Below are 22203 nucleotides of genomic sequence, written 5' to 3' on the forward strand. Positions count from 1 at the left end.
TGGGTATTTAAATCTTACCCTATGTATAGTTGATGCAAAAGCAATGGCTGAACTGAAAAGAGAATTTTATCTAGAAAATATAGGCGGTAATGCAGTTTTACAGTGGAATCTCAAATGCCTTTACTTTCCTGGGAGATGTGTCAAAAGTACCTACAGAATTACTTAAATCACCAACTTCTCTTTGTTATCTCAGTGCCAGTAACACATTATAGAAGTGCTTTACAGGTAAAGAAAAATAGAGGTTTTAAAATAACATGGAAAGGGACCTGTATGTCATATTCTATCATAAGTGGTTTAGATTCTCTTTTTACTGTGACATGTAAAGTCTATTCTGTTAGTCAGAGATTCTAAACTGAATCCATCACTTTTTTAATTTCCTTATCTCAGATCTGAGATATGCATAGCATTATTAAAATATGCTCTTGAGCTGCAGTAGACCCCTTTCCAGGGGTATAAAAGCATGTGCATACATTATAATAGCATTACCTTTTCCTAGGTATACCAGCAACACTTTACCTGCTAAGTTTGCACAGAAATTTAGGAATAATGAGATAAAGTTCTTACTAGTCAAATGGACGTGGTATCCACTCACTTGAAAGCTTGTAGGAAGGTACAAGATGGTGGTGTGGGTTTTTTTTTTTAAATAAAAGAAAGTAGCAATAGTTTTCTCCTAAAGAGTGTTTCTAAAACTGCCATCTGCCTTTCTGTATGAAACCACAGAGGTAAACTGGAGGTTGAGCTGTGTATATGTCTTGATAAGCTTGGGCAAGTGGTTCTGATACTGAATTCCCTAGTTTTAAGCTGGGAGGATTTGAGCACTGCAGTGTTCCCTTAGCAGTTTTGTTTGGTTTTCATTACATTCACTTCACTATTTAACAAAACTTTTGTCTCTCAATACTTTATCCTACACTCCGTGCTAGCTGACATCTGACATTTGGCCTACTTGGATTGATTCCTCTCATAAGAGAGAGGAAGGTTGTGCCTGTTTGACAGTTTTAGATGATAAGCTCCACTGGCAGTGATTTATGCTGAACTGGATTTGAATTGAATTAAGGTTTCCTATTTTTAATTAGGCTTTACACTGTGTTTTAGCGTTTTGCATTTTCTTCGGCTTTCTCTTGCTGCAATGAGCAAATATCTGTGCGTAATTAGTCATTAGAACCTGTTAGCTGATTTTTATGTTCTCTCAGGAGTCACGCAGGGGATTTGGAGTGTGGAGTTTGGAGTTTTTTTGAGTGCCAATGCTGGCTAAATATTGAGACTGTAGATTGACCTCTGTAAGAGGTTTCCTGTAGTCTCTACACAGGTATTGCCCTAGGCCAATTAAAGGATCTCCGAGCCTGAAGTTCATTCTACACCTTCACTGGTGCAATTCTAGTCTCCTTCCACGTGTTCTTGCAGTGAGCTGGCACTAATGCCACAGGACGTAAGTAGGTTAAAGTTTTGTGCAGATCTCATAAGCTCTGTGTTCATGAAAATTTCTTTGTACTGGACTATTTCAAAAGTTTTAGGGGGAATTCATTGTCTTTTAGCGAGTGTGGAAATAATGTTGTTCTGTGGTAGACTCCCTCCATTTGAGAAAACAAGTGCTTTCTACCACTGTGTTTGGGCCAAGGCAACATCCTTGGCACTTCTGCCTGACAGAGAGAATTTCAAGGTTAAAACTAACCATAGATTAGATAACTAGGGTTGGGCTTCAAGGCAAAGCCCTGTTTCATAAAATACTTGAAGGGCAACTTGACCTCTGCAAGCAAGTTTTAAAAAAAAAACAAAAAAAAAAACCAAAAAGAAAAGACTGGAGCCTGAACATTATCTACCAATTATATTGTACTGCAATCTACATTTCCTCTCATCTTGCAACATCACAAGAAGAAGAGTTAGCGGAAGAAATCCTAATAATCCTGTTAGCGTAACAGGACGGAAGGTTTAACTGTTCTGACTGCTTCCTGGATGCTGAGATCAGAACTTACTAACAGTTTCTGGTGCTGATTCATTTGAACAGTCAGTCTTACTTGATCCACGACTTAAAAGTTGCTTCAGGTAAGCTAAACTGACTGTTTAACTCCCCGGTTAATATGCATGTGTTTGTATTAACCTGCCCTTATACGTTGACAGGCAATAAGAATGATAGAGCAATTTAGGATGGAGAAAACTTCTGGGACTGGACTAGGTGATCCAGCACTTGTCCAAAGCATGTCTTAAAATGAAGCTGATTCACTGTTTTGCTTTGGAATGTGCTTTCTTCAAAATTTGTTGTCCCTGTGGTATATTAAAATATTGAAAATCTACAAGATTATCAGTTAATTAGGTTTTCAGTTTATTGTTTAGTGTGAAGGTGTGTGTGTCTTGCGGCTTTCTTTCCTCCCTTGGGTTAATGCTTTCAGAATACTAAATGATTGGGGTTTTTTTAATAAAAGTTCAACTTTCATTTTTTTTCTATTATTGAATAACCCATGCAGGGATATACATCTGGTCCTGGTTTTAGTCACTGTTGGTCTTTTAGAGTGTTTAAAAGAGATGTCTTTTGTGTTTCATCCTCCACAAGTTAATCTAATATTCACCCGGTGGTACTGTACTGGAGACCCTTATGCACACTTTTTTCTCTGTGCTTTGGGAAACATGCAGTGTGAGCTTCCTGAGTTCTCATCTTTGCTGCCAGGACTGTGTCCTTTCATTTCTATGAAAGGATTTTTTTTTTTTAATCCAAACTGTGCAAGCAGTATTAAGAACTGAAAATTGTTCCATACCATAAGAATGCCTTTAATTACCAGATTTATAGAGCTAAAATCCCTCTTGCTTTTTCTACAGTCTCACGTACGTTGTTTTTTTGGCTTTCTAACAGCAAGAGGAACGATACATGTCCTCATCTAACATAGATACTTATCTGAAAGTGAAAGATGGGTTTTGAGGCCCTTCAAAGAAAGATGAGTCTAGAACCCTGCCCTCCTGCTTCATGGATAAATCCTCTGAGCTACTACATACAGTCTCCTCCTCATCCCCGAGTCTAGTATTCAAATCCAAAGGAAAGAATTTGGTACTAGAATTCCTGAGAAGGACTTTGAGCTGTGAATGTTTTGCATAGCGCAGCTCCTCCTCCTCACCCAGCCTGACTGAAGAGCCTGAATGCAAGAGATGTGTTTGGAGGTTCAACTGTCTCTGGGGAGTTTGGCCACACTGCGACTCAGTGGCTGTCCCTGAATATTTACCTCTGTCCTTTTTGCTGGACTGAGTAGGGAGCCCTGGCGCTGCAGGTTTTATGAAGTCCATTGCTGGAGCCCAGAAAGAATGTAGCAGTGTCCAGCATACCTGTGAGGAAGTCTTGCTCTTGGTCTGTCTTTATCAGAGAATATAACCCTACAGAGTTGCTTCCAGTCAATGTCATTCATTGCTGTCTTAAATACTGCTTTAGAAAGCTTTCCTATCCATTCTGGAAGTTGAAGTACTGTCAGCTGAAGTTTGGTTTCAAGCTTGAAACCATGCTGCTCAGATTTCTGTTCTGATGCTGTTGTTCTAAATATTCTTCTTCATAGTGCTCATGCAGCAATATATTTGTTCAGATGCAAAGGTAAGAACTCATACCCCCATTTGCTTTTGCATTTCTGCAAGCATAATATTTGAGGGGTGGTGGCACATGGAAGAAAGCATTACAACTCAGGCAGGGCTAGTATCTGATCTTTTTTCCTGCAGGTTTTCGCAGCATATTTATCCCTAAAAGTATGTTTTGACAGAGCACAGCAGTTATTGTGCAGCTGACAGTGGATTACAATATTGTTTGTTTAGGATTCAGAAGCCTAGTATTAGATTGCTTCTTGTCAGCAAAGTGCAGGATATACCACATGGTGTTTGCACATGGAAACAGTCTGACCCCAGCCCTAGCAGTGGAATTCAGATGAAGTGATACTGTTTTCTAGCTTTTTTTTAATTTCTCTGGTAAAAGGCATGAGATGTACGAGTATAGCTTTATGCCGTAGTTGAACGTGCCTTAACTTTGTGAAAGCAAAGATTTCGGAAATAGCTTGGATGTATTATACTCTATCTTTGGATATACCGAGTATTAAAGCACTACTAAAGCAAGAAAGTATATTACTAACACTGAAAGCTCTCAAGTTTTGTTAGTTCAGCCTAAATGTTTGTTTCCTGTATCTAGGATCCCAGCGAGCTTTTGTAAGTGGAAGGACTGCAAATAGTTGAACAAGCAGGGCTTCAGCTCCAAAGTTATTTTTAATTAAAGGCTTTCTCTTCTGTGGGCTACTCCCACATAGAGGGTTGGAAACTCCTAAGTTTCCATGCGTAGAAATTTTCTTTATTCCCCCGGGAGGACGGCAGACTTGACCACCTACAAAGGATGCAGATATTGCAGTGAAAGCAGACTGCTTCCTCTCCAGGCAGAGATTGGCTGGGAATGAAAATAAAAGCTGAAAGTTTTGATTGTACTTTTCTTGCAATCCATGTGCAACATGATTTCATTTTACAGAGAAATCCAAACTACTGCTATTTACTATTGACTGTGCTGGTTGCGCACACACAGATGAATTCTCAGGCAATGATAGTAGCTGTTCCAGGTCAAAGTTTAGGCTGGTCAGTATGTCAAGGAGGGAATTGCACTCAAATTCAGGTTACTGTGAAAACGCATTAAAAGTGACCTTACCGTGATGTTTAGGTCAGGGGGCTGGATTTCTTCCATTGAGAGCAGATTTAATCTTTTCTTTTCAAAATGTTGCTGAACTATATTGCTTCAAAAAGAGGAAACCAATCAAAACTTTGTGATTGGAACATTGTGAAGAGCTTGTTCTTTTCATATCAGTATCAGTGTAGCTGTCACGGTCCATTTGGATCCCTCAAATTTATAGGACAACATACTCTGTAAAATAAACTTTATTTTATGAGCTCATTAGGAAAGAAATACACACAACAAACAAAGGCTCAGTCCCCTTTGTACAGACTAGTCTAACACATGAATTCACTAATTCATGACTTAATTAATGAGGTTTCTAACTCACAAGTTCTCTAATTCATAACTTGCAACTCGTAACTTGTAACTTGTGCACCTATGAGCAAAATAGTTACGTAGCCGATGGTGACAGTGCTCCTCCTTTCTCTTCTGTCATGGTGTAGGCATCCCCTGTATCACACCGGAAAGCACAAAAGCCTCAGCAGTCTAGCTGCTGTTGGATCTGCTTCAAAAGCTTTTTGGGTAAGCTGACGTATTTATACCTTCCAGCTAGGAAGTTTGGTCTATACTGTTTCCACAAGTTAGCAGATTCTGAAGAAACTACCAGACAACCAGCATGCGAGGATTATGGCTGCAGGAGACAGCAAGCCGCAGATGATAATGGCTGCATATTGACCTTTGGCTCTTTCTGGCCACCGTGTCCTGCCTACATGTTGCCCTCGCTTTGACCTAATAGTACTGCTTCCAGCATACATCAGGCCTTAGCATGAGCTGTGTGTTAACCAAAATCTGAGCAGGAGTTGAGTGAACAGTCACACTAGCTTGTAGACAGCAGAGCTGAAAGTGTCATCTAGGGGCTCGGGGACAGTCTGGGATCTTCCCATTCCCAGTTGGAAGGCTGCTGCCTTGCAATCCTGCCTCTTCCAGTGCCTTTCCCTCAGAGATGTGCAGCTGCATCTCTGCAGAACATGGCTGTTTCTGAATAGTAATACCTTTCAAAGGACTTCAGCATAGGGTGCCTTTATGTGCACAACTTACTACTTATGCAAGAACATTCCACTCTAAAATGATAAAGGTTTGAGCAATCCGGTTCTCCTGGTTTTGAATGGATATGGATACATTGAGAAGCAGGATCATGAAATGCAAAGCACTGCCATTGCAAATTCTGTTACAATGCCCAATTTGCCATGCTTGATTTCTAGCAGATAACCATTAAATTATTGTAACCATCCTAGTACATTCTCTGTATAGTATCCAATAGACTTTATACTAAAGTTAATCATAACAACTGCATGTGTTGTCTGTACATCTGTCAAGCTGCAGGATATGTTTCCAATTACTATATTCCTTTATTCTGCTATTGTGGAGGTTGCTCAGCTCTGTCTATGCCAATGGCTGCATTGTTTATGCCGTAGAAGAAAGGAAGAAGAAAAGGAGAAGGGGGAGGATCATGATGACTTAAATTAGTGTTGGTTCCAGAACCTTGTTCTTTGCGTATTGGACTTTGTTACAATGCAGCATTTTGTGAGGAAGGACAGTGACACTAGAAGCTGTTCCTATAACTGAGATGCGGAGGAGAGAAGAAAGCAGCAGCAGGAGGAGGAGGGTTCTTTAGGTGACTAAATTGCCAGGGGTTCCTTGGAAAACTTGAAGTTCACGCATTTAAACAATTAACACAAAGATTGTTTGCCCTTAGAATGAAAATATGCAGTGAAAACCTTAAGCAAAATAAAAACAGAAGATGGGGATCTTAGCAAATGAGATCAAAATCTTGAGTCATTGGAGTACATCTGTTTTGGGCCACTCCATTTGAGGTGTTTGAAGTGATCGAAGTTGCAGAGCTTGAGGCCTCAGCACTTTCTGGAAATTAAAGCCCCTTGCACATATGAAACACATAGAAACATGTGCTACATGAATAATCTTAAATTAGTTGCTATTGAAACTATAGGCTTTTATTGTCACCTCTTCAGTAATGCAGATGTCCCAAGGACTTGCACGGTTCTGGTTTTTGTTTGTTTGGGTTTTTTAAGCTGGCCTGCATTATATGCATATAATGTAAAACTATTGTACTCTGTTTTGCACGGAAAACCAAGAAAACTCGATATACAACCGTGCTAAAGATGTCCAAACTGCAGAATGTTGAACTGTTCCCCAGGATTGCTAATGCCTAATACCTGCTTTAGAGGAATGGATACCTTGGATATGGATACCTTTTTGATAATGATGCTTAGAAGCACACGGGTAATTTGGACGTTGATGTTTAATATGGCTTTTCAGTTTGCTCATTAAAAAAAATAAAACTTTAGTTCTTTTTTCTGATATATTATACTTATGTAATTGTTTTTTAATTTAAATGTAATGTTTTGGATGTCTGGACTCATTAATGTTTTATATTTTGGATCATTTTAGGTGTTTATTTGCTCACTATCTTACAATTAGCAGAAACTTTCTGTGGGCACTTCCCCCTGAGTCCTTTCCAGGATTTAGATTGCTTGCTAGGTAATTGTGCTTAATAAGCCATTCTGGCCTCCTAATGTTACCCAGGTATGGTACACTTCCATAGCTGCATATCAGTAAAGATTAGAAATCCCAGCAACCACTTCTCATTTAAAAGAAAACTGGCCAGGCTCTTTCTGTTAAGATCTGTTGCAAAGCTCTAAATCCTTAACCCTGTCTATTAACTCATTCACTGCTGCTAATGGCTAATAGCTCTCCAGACTACGCAGCCTCCATGTTTCTGTGGAGAGGAGGAGTCCACAGAAGTGGATACTATTTTTTAAGTTTGGTAAGAAAGAGCAGTGGAAACTAAAAATGTCCTAATTGGATCTTCTGATTTTTTTTTTCTGTTTCAAAAAAGAAACGCAAGCTGGACTTTGTACTTCATAAGCAGTATGATGGTAGCGCGGAGAGTACATGAGCACTTCAGCTCTTATCAAAGTGTTACTGAGTGGCTGAGGTGCTGTTTTGTTGAACTTGGACTGGATGTTCTTCAGTACCAATGCCTGGCATCCCAGGCATCTCATAATTAAGTTCAGAGACATATGGTGAAGATCCACTGTGATGGGAGGAATGATGCTAAAATTCCTTCTGGTGGGACAAATGTACTCCCAAAAGTTGCCAATCCTCTGGGTGCTTTCCACGAGCTCTTTAAACAGATCTCTCTTTGTCCTGGCCTCTCTAAAAGGCAACAGAACCCCCTAAAAGAAGGTACACCATGCCCAAGGTGTTTGTAGGGCACATGGAGATGAGTAGAGTAAGATCGGTTATCATGAAAAGCAGTAGGGTCACAACATGCCACCTGTTGATCCATTGTGTTTTGGTAAGCACTGTGCCCGAGTAGGCTAAGGGAGAATTTGAAGGAGGATACTCATAGAATCATAGAATCATTAAGGTTGGAAGAGACCTCTAAGATCATCGAGTCCAACCGTCAACCCAAAACCACCATGCCCACTAAACCATGTCCCTAAGCGCCACATCTACACATCTTTTAAATGCTTCCAGGGATGGGGACTCCACCACTTCCCTGGGCAGCCTGTTCCAATGTTTCACCACTCTTTCAGTAAAGAAATTTTTCCTCATGTCCAATCTAAACCTCCCCTGGCACAACTTGAGGCCATTTCCTCTCGTCCTATCGCTTGTTACTTGGGGGAAGAGACCGACACCCACCTCTCTACAACATCCTTTCAGGTAGTTGTGGAGAGCGATGAGGTCTCCCCTCAGCCTCCTTTTCTCCAGGCTAAACAACCCCAGTTCCCTCAGCCCCTCCTCATAAGACTTGTTCTCTAGACCCTTCACCAGCTTCGTTGCCCTTCTCTGGACACGTTCCAGCACCTCAATGTCCTTCTTGTAATGAGGGGCCCAAAACTGAACACAGTATTCGAGGTGCGGCCTCACCAGTGCCGAGTACAGGGGGACGATCACTTCCCTGATCTGAATACTGAGGAGATTTAACCAGTAACTTGATGGAGTTTCTCTTCTATGCGCATGTCTGAGGCAACTTTTGCAAATGAACCGTAAAGCTCTACAGTTCACTTGGAAAAATGTATGAGAAATAAGAAGGGTGGAGGTAAGTGTGGAAGGGCTTCCTGAATGAAAATAAGTAGATCACATATAATGTACTAGAGAAAGGGGAGGGCTACTTTGCGTGCTCTGCTTTTGGTAAGACTGCTGACTCCAGAAAACTGTCCTGACATCATCATTCTGGGCAAATGGACAAGATGGGAATGCTGAGGGTGCAGTGAGGGGGAAGATGCAGTCATTAAGACTTGAGATGAAAGCCTGTAACTGCATGGCCTGTAATGAAAGGCTGTATCTCAGAAGGTACACAATGTAGACAGTGTCTGAAAATATGGGGGGGAATCAATAAGTGGGAAGTGGTGCTGGCTTAAAAATTGTTGCAACAGAGAGAGAAGGTAGGAACAGGAAAATGAAAACATAATTTTTTTTCTTGCTATATTAAATTTGACCTAACATCCATTTTCCATTGGTATTGCAGACTATGACTTTTGTTTAATCATTGTCAATTTTTTGGCATAGCATCCAGTTTTTCCTGAAGAGCTCTTTGTTAGGTCATTCTATGAATGCCATATGTGATCTTTATAAGACTGCTTCCCAAGTGGAAATATGTTTATAGTAACGTTACTCATCTCTACACTTCTTGCCCTCCCTCCCCCTCCCCCCCCCATGAGTTTTGGATTTCTTAGGTGAGTTTAGCCAAACTTAAAGAGAATTAGTGGTTTAGAAAGTATGAAGCTCGTAACACTTTCCCTAAAATTATCAGCTGAATAGAGCAGAGATACCTAAGTATACTCACCTGCTGAGGTGGTATTGCAGTTCCACACCCATTTTGAGACAGTGTGGCCAGCTGGGCAAAGTGGTGTAGACTTCGGTTGGAGCTGGCTGTAGCACCGCCACAGCACTGAAAGCAGGGCTAGGGGAATTAAGTAATGCAGTTAGAGTATTTTAGTCCATAAGCTATTGTTGTGTATTATGATTACCTCAGATTTTGCTCTAATAAATTACCCAAGCTCACAATTGTCTAGAGAGGGGAAATACTTACGTGATCCAGCTGAGTCCTATAAATAGAGAATAGAAGAAGCAAAGAAGTTCTTTTGTACTTGGGGAAATATGGAAGTAAGCATAGTCAAGTGTAAATTTTAGAAAGGGATGGGTTCCCCCCACTCATTTCTCTTACTTGCCTTAACTGTTTGAAGACTCCTTGTAGAAACGTGTTCTGTTCTGTCTTGCAGACTTTTCTAGGTTGCCAGGAGAGTGACTGGAAATTTCTTAGATAATGTGTAATGAATAATGTAGCTGCTCTCTGAATAAAGCTTTGAGATTATAATTTTTTAAAAACAGTTATGCTGATTAAGTTGAAAGTGCCTCACCTTATTTCTGTTTCAGGAATTGCATTTAATTACAGTGAGATTTCTTTTCAGTAGTCATGTAGTACCATGGCTTTAAACCATATACTTAATTGACTTCTAAGGCTTCAGCTAATTCAAATTTAAATAGATATTTCAATTGTCAGATGTATTTTATTTTCTGCATCCTTTGGTGCAAGCATGGAAGTGGAGAAATGGGCTCATTTGCATGCAGCTTTCTCAAAAATATAGTGGAAGAGAGTGTTGTGTTTTGGTCCATATCTTGAAATGTGGGAAGTATAATAAGGTTTTTGTATGTTTTCCTGAGCTTTATGAAATTTGCCCTCAGTTCACATTTGGAGTCCAAGGAACACCTCACTTTGACAGCTGTGACTCAGGGTGGCTGTAGTCAAATGACAAAGCACAGCAAATGTTGCACGTGGGCTTGACTGAAGTGGAAAGAACAGATTTGGCACTACAAAACCAAGAGTTAAGCCAGTTCTTGCCAAAATGGAGCAGATGACCTCATTGCCGTTAGTGTAAATATTGGCAATTGCACACAAATGTCTTCAATCAATCCCTCAACTGGCTGTAAGTGTTTGCAGACAAACCGTAAGGGGAGAGGGAAACGTTGAATGGGTGGGGCCATGTCTTCCTTGAAACCAGCAGAGAGAATGACCCATTTTCTCCGCTTTGAAGCTGGGGCATCTAGAGGTGTAAGGCAACTTTGAAGTAAGCTGTGTGTATTGTAGCTTTCATGTAAATTTTTCTCCTACAATGAAATAGCTTGCTTATTCTTCTGCTCTTTATTTTGTTTTCTTTCACTCCCACACAGCATTTAGACCATATTAGAGATGTACAAATGTGACTTCCACTTAATGTTGTTGTTATTAATAAAGTTGTGGTTGCTGTTTTCTCAAATGTGCTACATGTTTGATACTAATGAAGAACAAATACTTATGGGGCTTTGGAAGACATTACAGTGTGGTAAATATATGCCTGTTGACTTGAGAAGATGAATCATGATATGTTTATTTAATGCATATGACTTTTTTGAGCTGTTTGTCACAGAATTTGTATGCAATGCAGTCTCCTTTGCTAACATATCTGGAAAAGGATATTCTTCTTCCACCGAATAAAATGCATCCCCGCTGCTAATTGTCTTAACCTCTGCCATGCTGCTATCAACTATCCAACCTTTCCTAGAACAGTGGTGAACAGTGAGGCTTTTATATGATGGGTCCATTCAGTCCTGCCTCTCTAGTAGGACTGTGATGTTTCATATTGATAACTTTGTCAGGAGCTGGAATACAGAGTGAGGAAAAGGAGTGCTTCGTGTAAAACCACCTACAGATGATACTTTAGTCCTAATCCTGAAACAGATTCAAGGTTGGGATTTAGTGATTAAGCCTGCTTGAACTGGATTCAGACTTGAATCAAAATAAATCCTATCTGTCTCAAGAGCTGAAAGTAAGCGCTGCATGGGATATTGTTTTGGTTTGCTGGTACATATCCTAAATATAATGATCTTAACTCAAGTTTTAAACTTCTGCTTTGAAATTGTCTTACTGAAATCTAGTTAGTAGAAGCAAAGATCCTTGGGACTCTCTGACTTGAGTGCTATCACTATCGCCGTTAGGTTTTTGTACCTCAAGTCTATGTGGAGTTCAGATGCTTTTTATATCTAATCTTATGGAAAGGAGAGTACTAATTTCAGAGTTGTTGTTCCTGTTGAATTAATTCAAGTGTGAGAGTGTGAAACTTACCGTTAAAAATGCAAGGTTATGTTCTTAGCAGTGACCAAATAAAAAGAAACTTCAATAAGCCATCTGTTTCATTAGGTCACCTGCTGGTTTGTTTTCTTTCAAACATTTTGTGGTGATTTGAAAATGTTCTGGAACACAGTTGGGTCAAGCCATGTGGCTTCAAAATTGTGAGTCAAGATACAAGGTGTTGCGGACTGTGGTGGGTTTTGAAGGCATTAGCACTCCAGCCATCAATATGTATTCATGGCAGCGGGTTGGAACTTCATTTTCTGTGAAGATATGTGAATTTTAGACACAATCTGGGATCTTCATGATCCAGATCTTCATGAGGTAGCTTTCTAGCTACCTCATCTCCTGTACTGCAGCTCCCAAACTGGTGAATCCTGTTTTGTGCTGCAGTTAAATCATTGCTAAACGGTATCTTGGGTTTCTTCAGTTTGTTACGTGTAATCATGAGCCAGCTTAATGAAGATAACTGATGATAGTGGAGGAAGAGCACTGATGCCCTGTTAATGAATTTGGGGGTGATCTTGGTATACCAGTGTGGCCTTCAGCTTGCTTGGTAAAGGTCACCAGGGACAGTAAAGACTTGGATTCAGCCTCCATCTCTCTTGTTGACTAGGGGGAAAAAAAAGGGGGAGGAGGGGAAGAGTCAGGTTGTACTGAGGCCTTTGAGATAAGTCATTTGTTTCTGTGTATCTGAAAAGGAAACAAATTACATATTCGACAAAGATGGCTTAGAACAGCAGACAGTGAAAAATCAAGAGATGCAAGGGTTGAGATTAAAATATTGTGAGAGAAGAAGATGCCCTAAAGACAAACACATTTCCTGAAGTCAGAGATCAGACTGAGAATTAAAATAAAATACTGAAGTTACAAGTGTAATTTTCAAGGTGGAACAATTATTTAATTTCAACTAATAACTTATTTGATAGTTGCCATTAATAAAATTTATCTTTAAAAGAGATGACAAAAGGTGTGGATGAATTTTTTGCCTGCGCTTATCACTCCCCCAACCCCAAAAGAAAACAGGTTAATAATTCTTTCTGGCCAGTTCTCACCAATACAAAGAGAAGAGAGGCTTTCAATTTGATTTTTCTGTGCTGTAAAGATTGTAGCTCAAGGAGTGGTGGGCGATATTCTGTAATCGGGGAAAATATCAACTCTAGCTTCCCCTGCTTCAAAACAATGTTTCTCTTCCTCATTTTTCCCCACTGTATTGTTAGCTGCATTGCACAAGGAGAAACTGCAAAGCAAGCAACAGCTCCTGGACTAGACAGTTGAGGGTTCTTGGATGCAAGTCAACTAGTAATTTGCCTAGGAAACTGTGGCTTTGGGACTTCTGGGGAATTCTAGATTATCTGGAGGCAAGATTTCTAGCAGCCATTGTTGCTAGAAACAACCTCTTGTAGTTCAGAGTTTATATTAACTCACATTGGTGCTGTCCTGTCCTGCCACAGGTAGCGTGTGTATACATAGTTTGTGTGTGTCTTGGGTAACACTTGTGGCATCTGGATTTTGGCCTGTTTCACACAGACATGCGTTAGACCATCTCTTGGCCAGTCATAACGTGAGGAAAATTCCTTGGTGCTTAAACTCTCTCTCAAGCTCGTTCTCAACACTGTCATCTTCATGGTTGTGGGACCTTTGGTTTGTTTGTTTTAAGCAGTGCTTATTATCTCTGAGCACTCTTCTGGAACAGCAAAAGAATAACACTGCACAAGAGGAAATCACTTAATCCCACTAAAAAAATTGGATGCTACCTTTGTATAAACACTTTTTAAAGAAAGTCGTGCACTGATTTCAAAACTACAACCTGTTCCTTTCTAATAAAATTTTGTGTGCAAAAGATTTACGCTTGATATTTTGACTTGAACCTGCCATGAAAGGTTTTTGCCCATTTATTGATGGGAAGCAGTGTATCTTGTAGGTATTTCTCCTTCATCAGTCCAAGGGAGGAGGCTTTTTGGTAAATACTAGTTAGCTTGTTTCCAGTAGCCAATTCTGTATTTGCAGTCATCTTCATCTGGAAAATGTTACTTTGCTCTATACCAGGATTCCTATGTTAGGGAGGATCTGCCAAATGCCTCCCTGTTCACAGGGGGTACTGTCACACTTTTCTAGATGGTTTATAAGCTCTTTCTGAGGAGCTGAACTGGCTTATTTGTACTTGGGTGGTTTTGGGGTTTTTCTGCTTTTTCAATCAAGCCTTGCTTGCACTAACTGTTCTTAATAACAGCTTCCAACCTGGGTGGAACAAGCTGCCTCTTTGTCCAGAGCCCTATCTGGTATCATAATAGGGAAGGGTCTAGGGGCACAACTTGGCCATAGTGCACAGAGAATGAGAAATAAAGGGAAAGTGCTAAACTCTAGATGATGTTTGGTTATAGCTAATTATGAATGAAAGTGTGCTCACTTTTAAGTACACCAAACAGCATGCGGATTATTTGTTGGAGGAACAGAAAGTTGCTGAAGTGGTTGGTCAAAATTCTGCAGTTGGCTTCAGCTTCAGCAGAATTTTAGCCCTGATTAGAGGTGCACGCTGCTTTTGGATGATGTGAACCTTCTAAAGATTAGAAACAAGGTGAAATCAACGTCTTAATTTTAGCTCTCAGGGTTCTCATGACTTAACACTTATGTCAAGGATAGATAGGTTTTGCAAACATCTGCTTGGAATATCTCTTTTTCTTAAATACAAGAAAAGCCCATTGCACTTTGTCAGTTCTGCCTGTCTTCTATGAAGTTGCAGCCTTTTTGTAGTTTGTAAACTAGCTGTGAAGAGGTAGCTAAATAGTAGCATATATATGTATGTGTGTATATATGCTGGATTTTTTTACACTTAAAAACTGAACAAATGTCTGAAAGAGTAAGATATCATCAGCCGATTAGGTTAAAAGGAGAATTTAGGGAAAATTTGATTAATGTATGGCAAACAATGTGATTGAGGAGGCTTCAGGCAAGGTAGTGGAGAACAAAAAGCACATGGGAGAGAGGTGGGGGGAGGAAGTAGATGGGGATGTCAAATTTCAGATGCTTGGATCCGATCAGAAATACCTGTCACTATGGAGCTGATCACTGAAAAACTGGGGGGGGGGAAGCTGTGATCAGAGGCATGCTATGGCTTGTGTGCTTCTGCTCAGTAAATTAGCTTTGCATTCCTATTCCAAATCATTGCTAACATAAGAAGTTATGCATAAGGTGAACTGGTTTTGAACTTACGGGATTGTGAAACCTCAAGTGAGCTTTTCTCCCTCTACCCCTTTCCATTGGCTTCAGAGAAAAATTTGTATGGTATTGGAGGTAAGGGTTATTTTGCGTTCTCTACTGCAAAAGCATGGTGTGCGTTCTGTATGCAAACTTAATTTGAAAAACGTTTTCGGAGCTGTCAGAATGGCCCTCAGTGGAAAGGCAAAGAAGCTATTAATGGTACGTGAGTTAACTGTCAGCAAATAAAGAACCAAATACATAGAAAGGAAAACCAAATGCTAATAAAAAGGTGTTATAGATTTATAACTGGGAAGCAGAGATAGGCGTATGGCCAAAAGATTTTCTGGTTTTCAGACCTCTCTGTAAACTTCTACTGCATAGTCCTAGAAACCAAACCAATCCTAGATTTTTTTTTTTTTACTTATTATAGACTAGCTTTGCTTAGAAACTATAATGAGACACAGTGATTACAGCACATAGATCTTACTCATCTGATGTCTGTGTATGTACTGTTTTCAGTGACAGGTCCCTGAAAGAATCCCATTAGCACTTGTGGGGCACGCAGTCCTTTAATTCAGCCCTGTGTATTGGTCTGACAGAAGCACATACTGCAGGCTGCTTTTATTGTTTTGCTATCACTATTTAGCCTATTAAAACTACTTGCCCTGTAAGAAAATGAATGGGAATATTTCCCCCGAGCTCAGACGGTTTCAAAGACACTTTGTTCGGATCATTTGCCACTTTGGTGAATGTTGTTTTTAGAATTGGAAGTGTCAGCAAATATTTCGTTATTAAATGATGCCTCCCTTTAGTCTTTTTTTTTTTATTTTTTAAAGATGGACAGTAGGAGAACAGATGACCAAAACTGATCTGCACTGAACGCAAGACTGTACGTTGTGTGCTGACTGGGGGGAAAAAATGCACTTGCTGGCTTGCTAAATTGAGATAATACTTTGGATGTTGACAGACAGAGAAACAATTAGAGCTGTCGGATGCTTTGCTGACGTGTGCGTTGTCACATGGAGAGATGGCTTGTTTTGTGCCAGTAAATGTGAACTGTTCAACTCTCAGCAAGATATTAAGTTAATTAATTAAGTTCCTTACGGCTGGGCTTGGAATGTGAGGTCTGTTTATTTGTGAAGACAACTGGTCCAGGAATAAACCACGGAGGTCACTGATGGGACCTGTTAGGTGTTTTCTCAATTGCTGTTATATTACAGGCTAGTAAAAGACTTTCTTCTCCTTAGTTTATTGGTACATTAAAACGGTGTTACCTGACTGAAGTGTTTCTGTATTTGTACACTGTTAATACTTGTGCGGATAGTAGTTTTCTTTGAAGTATGTCACTTTATGTGGGAAAATGTTTATTTAAACTTTTTGATTTCTTTGGGTTTGCAGGTGCTTACTAATGTCTCAGAAGACTCTACTTCTGTAGACACTGGTATTCTTAAAAGCTATCACTTTTTTGTTGATTAATTATACCAGCATATTGGAAATCTGGTTTTACTTATACATTTGGACTTATTCATGTTTCTTTTGTTTTCTAAATGGGTACATCTGGACAGGGGTTTCGGGGTGCGTGCTCTGCTGACTTTCAGCAGACTTGCTTAGTGCTTCTCCACTAAAGCTTGACCTGTCAATGTGGTGTGCCTGCTCTGGCTCTAAACGGGCTTTGAGGTGTGTCGCTGCTGACTGCCACAGCTTGTCAGGTGAAGATCAGTGTGTCTTCTGGATCATGTGTCGGTATTTGTCAGCTGCAGAATGAAGTATTTGGTTGTAGAAGGGAAATCATATATCTGCTCTAGCTTGAGGGCTGCACTAGTACATCTTTTTGATGCAGAAAGAGATGTTCACTTCACCAGGAGAAAGCAGCTCTGAGAAAGCAGCTCTGATTAGACTGTAAAACATGAACTGTACTAAATATTTGCTTCCCGAGTTTTTCCTGCATCGTTTCTGCCTCCACGTGCAGTTCTGTTAAATCCATCAGCATCATCAGATTCCATGTTTCTTGTGTAACCCTACTCTGCTTGTCCTTACTAATCTTCTCTAAATAACTTTCAGATTTCTTTTACTCTATTCCTGTGTTACCCATTTTCCTAGTACTTAATTCTTCAAAAATATTGTCTTTAGTTTTATTACTTTATCCATATTGGATTACCTGAATACATGAGCTTCCTTTATTGTATTATCGTGGTGTATTTTTCCTCTATCTGCTTAAATAACCCAGCGCTCTCATTAGTTTTTTGGGGTGGGTTTTTGTGTGTGTGTGTTTTGGTGGTGGTGGTGGTGTTTTTTGTTTTGTTTTTTTGTTTGTTTGGGTTTTTTTAAGAAAAATCACCATTATTGGTGGTTTGGTTTTTGGTTTTGTTTTAGGGTGGGGTTTTTTTAATTCTTAAGACAAGTCTTCTTGGAGTTGTTACTCTGAAATTTATGAAATTCAGCATCTCAGCAGTTCCAGCTAGAAATTAATTTTTGTGAGCCATGATGCTGGTGGATCTCTTTATGCAGAAGAAAAGCAGCTCCTACAAAAGCTGTGCCCATAGCAAAACCACTAGAGTTCAGAACAGTAATTAAGCTAGAAGTTAACACCAGATAAACCTTGAGCGGCTTGACTGTTGGTAACAAGACAGCAGAGGGCAAATGGCTGATTGCGAAGTCCTAACCTCGCTCCCTAGGTTTCTAACTTTATTTCTATGCTTCAAAGTTTTCCCGGTATTTGAGTGCAGAAAGAGATTTTTGGACTCATGGGATGTTTTCTGTTTCAGAAGAAAGCAACCCTCTGAACATTTTTTCCATTTACAAACTTTGGGAATTTTCTTTTTTAAAATTAAATTGGGAGCTAGTACACCATACTAGCTGGTATGACTTTGGTGTTATTTCAGCGAAGGCAGTAGAACCATGCTCAAAAGCGAGAACTGGCTAGACTGGATGGTATGGCTTGCTTTTTGGTTTAGTATCATTGCAGTGCCTATGGAAAAACCCAGGATAAACTTTAGCCAAAGTCTGTTTCCTTACAGAACCAGCACAGTGTTGGCAGGAGTGAAACCATCTCTACAACACTTTCCCTGATGCATCTCCTTGTTTTAGAGAAAGAAAGAAGCAATCTCTCTGCTTGCTTTCCTTTCTGGGTTTTCCAGTGCTGGTACTAAATGCACAGGTTTGTTGGGACCAAGAACCTTCAGCTGCTTCTGTATGGAGAGCAAGGTTGGACTCTCACGGATGGCTGTAATTAAAAACATTTCCCCCTTGTGCTCCTGCGCCACTACCTGCTAGGAATTATTGAACAAACACTGAAAGTGTCTATAACCAGTCCCTTGAGACATCTAGGCAGTATGTAAAGGAAGAGGGGCACCTGTTACTGGAAACTGTTACGAGTTTACTCCAGAGTGTGTGTTTAATGCTATTTCTTTTGGTGCTTTTTTGGTGATAACTTTGAATATTTTAGGAAATAAACAGTAATGAAACTTCTGGTAAGTCTACAGAATGGGTAGATATTGCTAAAGCAAGGGATGTTTGATTCCTGTTATTATTTTTAAAGCAAGGAGGCTGCGTTGCCTCTTCTACCCAATAGATGTTAAGGTGAATTTGTTAACTTTTTACATCTGTAATGCCTCACTATAAACACCAGGATTTTTTTTCTCTTCTAGCTGCTGAGAGAAGTCTGCTGCATTCTCTCTGGTGTAGCCGCAAGTATGACTTGACTGATTTGCATTCATGGCTCTTGGATGATCTGGTGAACCATGGAGCTCAAAGTATGGGTGGATGGAGTCCAGAGAATTGTGTGTGGGGTCACCGAAGTCACAACATGCCAGGAGGTTGTAATAGCCCTTGCTCAGGCCATTGGTAAGTAACTCTGTCAGTTAGGTATCTGGGAACTGGGGTGAAACTTTTTTTTATTAAGCTAAACCGAGGGGAGGTGGGGTTGCACTGAATGTCAGTAGAGCATGAACATATAATGCACAGTGGGATAACCTTGCAGTGTAAACTTGCAGCCTTTGATTTTTAACCTGCCAGAGAGAGATTAAAAAGAAAGAAAAGAAATGCTTTGAACTCTATAAACTTCCATTCAGTACAAATTTATTCTCTAAATAATAATATGCTGCTGTTTGTCATTGTAAATACAGCCTGGACTAAGGAAGGTACTAACTGTCAATGTTTTGAGTACCAAAGAAATATAAAAGTAGTGCAAAATAATTGGTTGGCTTTCACAAACTAATGATGTTCATTGAAATTATACGCATTGTAAGTATCCCTAGCTGTACTGCGAATAGTATAGATCAATGAAATAGATCCTTCAAGCTCTCCTCTTACTCCTGCAGGCCACATAACTCGGTAGTAATGAAAGCATAACTTGAAGTCTGTTCAGTGTTAGCTATTTGCTGAACAGTTTAGTGAAAAAAAAAAAAAAAAATCTTTCAGGTTCCACTACAAGAAAGAACATTCCTTCAGTCTTGTCAGATCTTTCTCAGTGATTGAAAGCATCCTGAATAAGCCTCAACTTCATCCCTTCAGTGCTTCCTATGCTGAATCTTTGCTAAAATTTTATAATTGGCTTTACATACTATTTAAATTTAGGCATTAAAACCTATGTCTTACCTAAAATTAAATTCATAATTTAAGGGCTAGCTTTTGCATTTGTCAATATTCCAGCAGTTTTGCAAGATTGTATTAGCAGTCTGACTCAATTGCAAAATAATAATTTTCTAATAAAAACCAACTTAGGGCCATGAATGTCAACTAGATAGTCTACCTATAAGCATGAAGTCAATTTCTCTGAATTTCTGTGATGTTTATTTATTTAAATGTGTACTTCTGAACATCATTTCCATATACTTTCATCTGATGGAGTAGAAGACTGGCACTTTTTTTATTTTATATCTTAAGGGGATCGAACACAATGCTAGCATGTGTATACTCTGTCTATATGCATCAAATACCTTTTAAAGTTTCATTTAAAAATTGTAGAAAGTCAGTACGCCTCTAAAATCTTGTATTCAATGGTTAACTGTTAAGTGTGCTTTTACTGTTTGTGTTAGTTGCAGCTTTTCATTTAATGCTAATTGATTTATGAATTGCTTGCTTCCGTACCTCATTTTCTGCCTATAGGTTTTTTTAAGACACAGTTATGTTAGTACGATTATTTCCTAGTAATGATTAAGAAGTGTAACGTATTTAGAAAAAATAAATAAATAAACTGGTTGTGATAGACTTCTGTTCTTTACTTTGCTTTCAATATCTCTTTCATCCTGTTTCCTTTGCCTCCTCCCCCAAAACAAAAAATGTCAGACTCCCAGTTCTAGACAGTAATTTAATGTTCTCCCGTGTAATTACTCTTTGTTTTTTCTGTATCCTCAGTTATTAGCCTGAACTCTGAAAAGACTCCATCAGTCTTGGAAACGCACACAGTTTTTGTCAACTCAGCAGACTTCCTTTTTTGTAACACGTCATCAGTTCATCTGGGGCATGCGACTCTGGTTCCATGCGGAGATAAATTTCAGTTGCAACCAGAGCCAAATTAAGATAATCCTTTGGAAATTCCTTCCTGAGGCAAATATGCTCTCTAGAAAACACCTAGAGTAATTGAGCTCCAGTTTCTCACTGGAGCTGCTAGGACAATATTAAACACCATATAAATTACACTTGTGTGTCTTTGGCAGATAGGGCTTTCCCAACCCTCCTGTCAGGCCATTCATCAGAAAAGCAACCACATGCCTGCCCCTTTGATTTGGCTATAGGTACCAGCTTACCAGGCATATTTGTCCCTCGAATTTGAATGGGAATCTATTAAAATGTATCCCTCTAGCTCTCACCTGACATTTGGTGGTGGAAAGTAGCCAGTCTTAGTTGGCTTCCTCCTTGGTTGGCTCTGATCTTATTTTCCACTTTGCAGTCTGGCTCCTTCAGCAGTCGCATAGCTTAGCAGGACTCAGTATTATTTTGTCTGTCTGTCTGGTCTGTCTGCAAAGTTTTTGAGATGCTCCTTTTGTTTTATTGTGTCTTACAGTTTATTGCTAGGTCCTTGACTTAAAAAATACAACACAGACACACAATGCAGTCTTCTTCACTGAGCCTGAAATATGAACTGCAATAGGTGTATCATTTGTGATGAAGTGCAGTGTCTGGAATATCTGCAAATTAACTTACTTTATAGCCGTATCCACTGAAGAAAACACAAGCCGAAGATACTTGGATTAAGACATCCATAGTTCAAGAAGCTTCTCATGGACAAACTGAAGGTGCCTCTATTCTAGAGATATGGAAAGTAAAGCTTTACAATGTATTTCAAAAATAGGAAAATCAAAATTATTATAGAATGGGCTGTGTTTGGAAGGCACCTCTGAACATCTTCTAGTCCAACTCTGCTGCTCAAAGCAGGCACAGCTAGAGCAGGTTGCTCAGGACCATCTGCAGTCGGGTTTTGAGTATGGCCAAGTATGGAGACTCCACCACCTCTCTGGGCCACCTGTTCCGGTGTTCAGTCACCCTTGCAGTAAGAGGTTTTTTTCCTTATGTTTAAATGGCATTTCTTGTATTTCAAGAAATTTCTTTTGCTGTCAAATGCAGGGCCACGTCTCCTGATCTCCCACTGTGATAAGAGCAACAAAAAGGTTTCCATCTATTTACTTTCCAACTCTCCCCTCATGTCATGGAAATTCAGTAATAACTTTCTTCAGGATACTAAAGTATTCTTCCCCCTCACCCAGATGCAAAGACAAAGACTTATGTTCTAGGGCTATTTTAGCCAAACAAAAATAGTAAGTCGTGCTGGGTTATGCCCCGTTGTAGGAGGTTCTGTCCCATACCCAAAGTGTAGCCTAATCCTTTGGCAGTGGAGTTCTGTCACTTAATTTGCCTGGCTAATGCTCTTTGACCTATTCCTTACAAATTGGCATCTGCCACTATTGACTCTTTCAGTGGAAAGGCCTGCATGTGTCTCTTCCTTTGAGGTTGTACTCCTGATGGATAACATTTGTGTTACCTGTTCTTGTGCTATGATCTGCTTCCCCTGTTGCCCATCTCTTGATCGTTGAGGAATAGGAACTGATTCTACTCCAAGTTTCTGTACAAATTAGGTTTTTTTAACTTCTTGTTTGGCTTGAGGTTAAAGGGTTTGAATTAAGTCTCAAATAAACCTCATTCTTTAAAACGAAAAGAGAGACAGTTGTCTCTTTCAGGGATCCCAGCAAAGCTTGTT

At 39.6% G+C, this 22203-nt stretch overlaps 1 protein-coding gene across 2 annotated transcripts in view; it reads left to right on the forward strand.

Annotated features, from left to right (window-relative positions):
• The window catches only part of RASSF8 (Ras association domain family member 8), a 93808-nt gene that overhangs the window by 55254 nt on the left and 16351 nt on the right, over positions 1 to 22203 (forward strand). For both annotated transcript variants that reach the window (XM_076343347.1, XM_076343353.1), the window contains exon 3: positions 18656 to 18851. In XM_076343347.1, coding sequence (XP_076199462.1) covers positions 18749 to 18851 — 103 coding nt within the window. In that variant the 5' untranslated portion in view covers positions 18656 to 18748. The remainder of the gene's footprint in view (positions 1 to 18655; positions 18852 to 22203) is intronic.

This window comes from Aptenodytes patagonicus, chromosome 1 (genome assembly GCF_965638725.1).
Source record: "Aptenodytes patagonicus chromosome 1, bAptPat1.pri.cur, whole genome shotgun sequence".
In the NCBI taxonomy this organism is placed as follows: domain Eukaryota; kingdom Metazoa; phylum Chordata; class Aves; order Sphenisciformes; family Spheniscidae; genus Aptenodytes; species Aptenodytes patagonicus.